This window comes from Propithecus coquereli, unplaced genomic scaffold, assembly GCF_000956105.1.
Source record: "Propithecus coquereli isolate 6110/MARCELLA unplaced genomic scaffold, Pcoq_1.0 Scaffold25, whole genome shotgun sequence".
Taxonomy (NCBI): domain Eukaryota; kingdom Metazoa; phylum Chordata; class Mammalia; order Primates; family Indriidae; genus Propithecus; species Propithecus coquereli.
In genome coordinates, this window is record NW_012148063.1 from 920,892 (window position 1) to 923,371 (window position 2,480).

Genomic DNA, 2,480 nt, shown 5'->3' on the forward strand with positions numbered 1-2,480 from the left:
AGCTTCCTGAATGTCTTCATCGAGCTCTGAGAGTTCAGCGAGGGTGTGTTCTAAATCAGCAGAGATCAGCTCCTTGGCTTTCGTGAATTTCTCCTTTTCCTTATTACTCAGGGCGCTCATGATCCTCAAGCTGGACTGGACCTCTTCCTGATGAATCTGGATCTTTCTGATTTCCTCCTGGATGTCCTGTAGGTTGAGGTCCAGGCAGACCGGCCCACTGAGTTCCGCCTTCACTCTCCTCAGCCAGTCCAGGGAGCGGCGCATCTCAGTCTGGAAGTCTCTGCTCTGCACCATTCTGCTCTCACACTCTGCCACCGTCCCGCCAATGGCAGAAGTCAGCAGTTTCAGCTCCTCTTGCCAGGACTGGATCTGATGCTTGGCTTTGTCATATGCTGAGGGGTCAAGGTGTGGAGCAACATCTTCGAGATGCACCGTCACTCGCTTTAGTAGAATTCCCGAGTCCTGGAGACTTCCTGCCAGAGAGTGATACATTTTGAGCTTCTCCTCTGCAGGCCGCGTTTCCTCATTCACTTTGCACTGCTCTGCTTTTACAGACTCTAGCTGTCTCTCTAGCTGCTGGCACATCTTTTCGTGCTCTTGGTAAGCACTCATGGTGTCTTCTAATAAGCTAACCCTTTGTTCTGTTTGTCGCTTCAGCCTGTGATACAAGGTGACGAGGTGCAGCATCTTGTCTGGTTGCCAAGGCTGACCTGTGCTGCGAAAACTTTCTTTTTTCTGGTTCAGTTCGTCCACTGCTTCCCCGAGGCTCACCACCTCACCCAGCAGAGCTCTGCAACCATCCAGAAGAGACAGAGCCTCTTCCACAATTAGATTGGTGGGGACTTTGCTCATCCTCGAGAACTGGTCTTCGAGTTCACTCAGAGACTGGGCTGTCAACTCAATCAAGGAAGCATATTCTTTCCGAGCAAGAATTGCTTCTTGGACTTTATAGAACTTATCTTTAGCCAAGGCAACAATGACATTAAATTGCTGGGGCAAAGCATTTAGCTTTTCACTGAGGTAGGAATGATCGACTTCATTCAGCGAAGGTAATATGGCTTGTCCAGTTCTTTGTAGGGTAAGTAGAAGATTTTCATATTCTGGAGATTGTTCAAGAATGTGTTGGTATTTGGCCAGTTGTGTATGAAGGTCAGTACTCTCATTCATCAGGTTGATTTCAGGAAATGTAACAATATCTGCTTGTTTTAGCCAATGACAAGCTTTATCAAAATCTTCCTTAAAATGCTTCCTAGAAACTAAATTTTTCTCTAGTTCTTGTAACCGATGACCACACTTTTGTAAAACGGTGTCATAGACACTCTGCAATTCCTGAAGCTTACCGAGCACTTCGCTCTTCTCCTGCTCCGTGATTCCCTTCATTAATTCACGACCCTGGGCCCAAAGTCCAGTGACCTCATTCTGGTAGGTCTTGAGGCTGGCTTGTGCACTCTTACACGTTTTAACTTGTTTGCTCACATCGTCTGGTAACAGGCAGATATGTTCACGGAACATTATCTTTCGCTCGTGTTGCTGAATTTGGCTGGTCGCCTGGAACACTGCCATGAGAAACTGGGTTTTCTCAGACAAGGCCTTGTTTAAGTACTTCCTTCGCTGGCCCACTAAGTCACTGAGACAGTTCACGTGCCTCTGTGCATCGGAGAGCGCCTTCTGGATGACCTGGCGCTCATTTAGGCCGAGATCAGCCATCACCCTGTCAGCGTCCTTCATGAGCGATTTCAGGAGCATCTGTTTGGCCTCTAGTTCACTGCAAATGGCCAGGTGATCCATGAGAAGGTTCTGAGCCATATCAGGAGGGGGGCTCTGCTTAAGGGCCTCCGCGATGTTGGGTTGTTGCTCTTCCGCCCACTGCATCAGCTCCTGAAATCTGGACTGCACCACATTTAACTCCTCCAAGTTGGTGACCGACACTTGGATTTTCCTTTTAACAAGGTCCTCAAGCTGAAACCAGCGTTGCTCAAAGTGACTTGTCTGTTCTCTGATTAACTCCTTGTCATCTAAATTCAGATGCTCTATCATTTTCAGCTTTTTCTCTTTCAGATCCTCAATAGCATACTTCCTCTCCTGCAATGCCAGTGCTAACTTTTTCAAAGCTTCCAGGTGGACAGCTGTACTCTCTGCATCAGATCTGAAAAGATATTTAAAGATATAGCAGCAAATTAGCTTTATAGTCAATATTGATGTTTGTTCATACCGTGTTAAATTACACTGCACCATTTCTTTAAGTGGATGTTCTTAGCTTAGTTGGGAGTAGTTCAATTCATGGTTTAATAAGAGAGTTGCTGTAACTATTATAGAATACAAGTCCCATCAGAAGTCTATGTCAGAAGTTCCATCAACCAAGTTGCCTACATTCTTCTCTACTCATCTTTTTCTGGCTAATACTGCCCTCCAATCACATGTGACTATGCTTTTAGCTTCCTCTGGCTCTTTATATATATATATATATATATATATATATA

At 45.6% G+C, this 2,480-nt stretch overlaps 1 protein-coding gene across 1 annotated transcript in view; it reads right to left on the reverse strand.

The window, feature by feature from the left end:
• SYNE1 (spectrin repeat containing, nuclear envelope 1) overlaps nucleotides 1-2,480 on the reverse strand; it is a 534,160-nt gene that overhangs the window by 234,722 nt on the left and 296,958 nt on the right. The window contains 1 exon segment of the mRNA XM_012646782.1: nucleotides 2-2,146. Within this exon segment, the coding sequence (XP_012502236.1) occupies nucleotides 2-2,146 (2,145 nt within the window).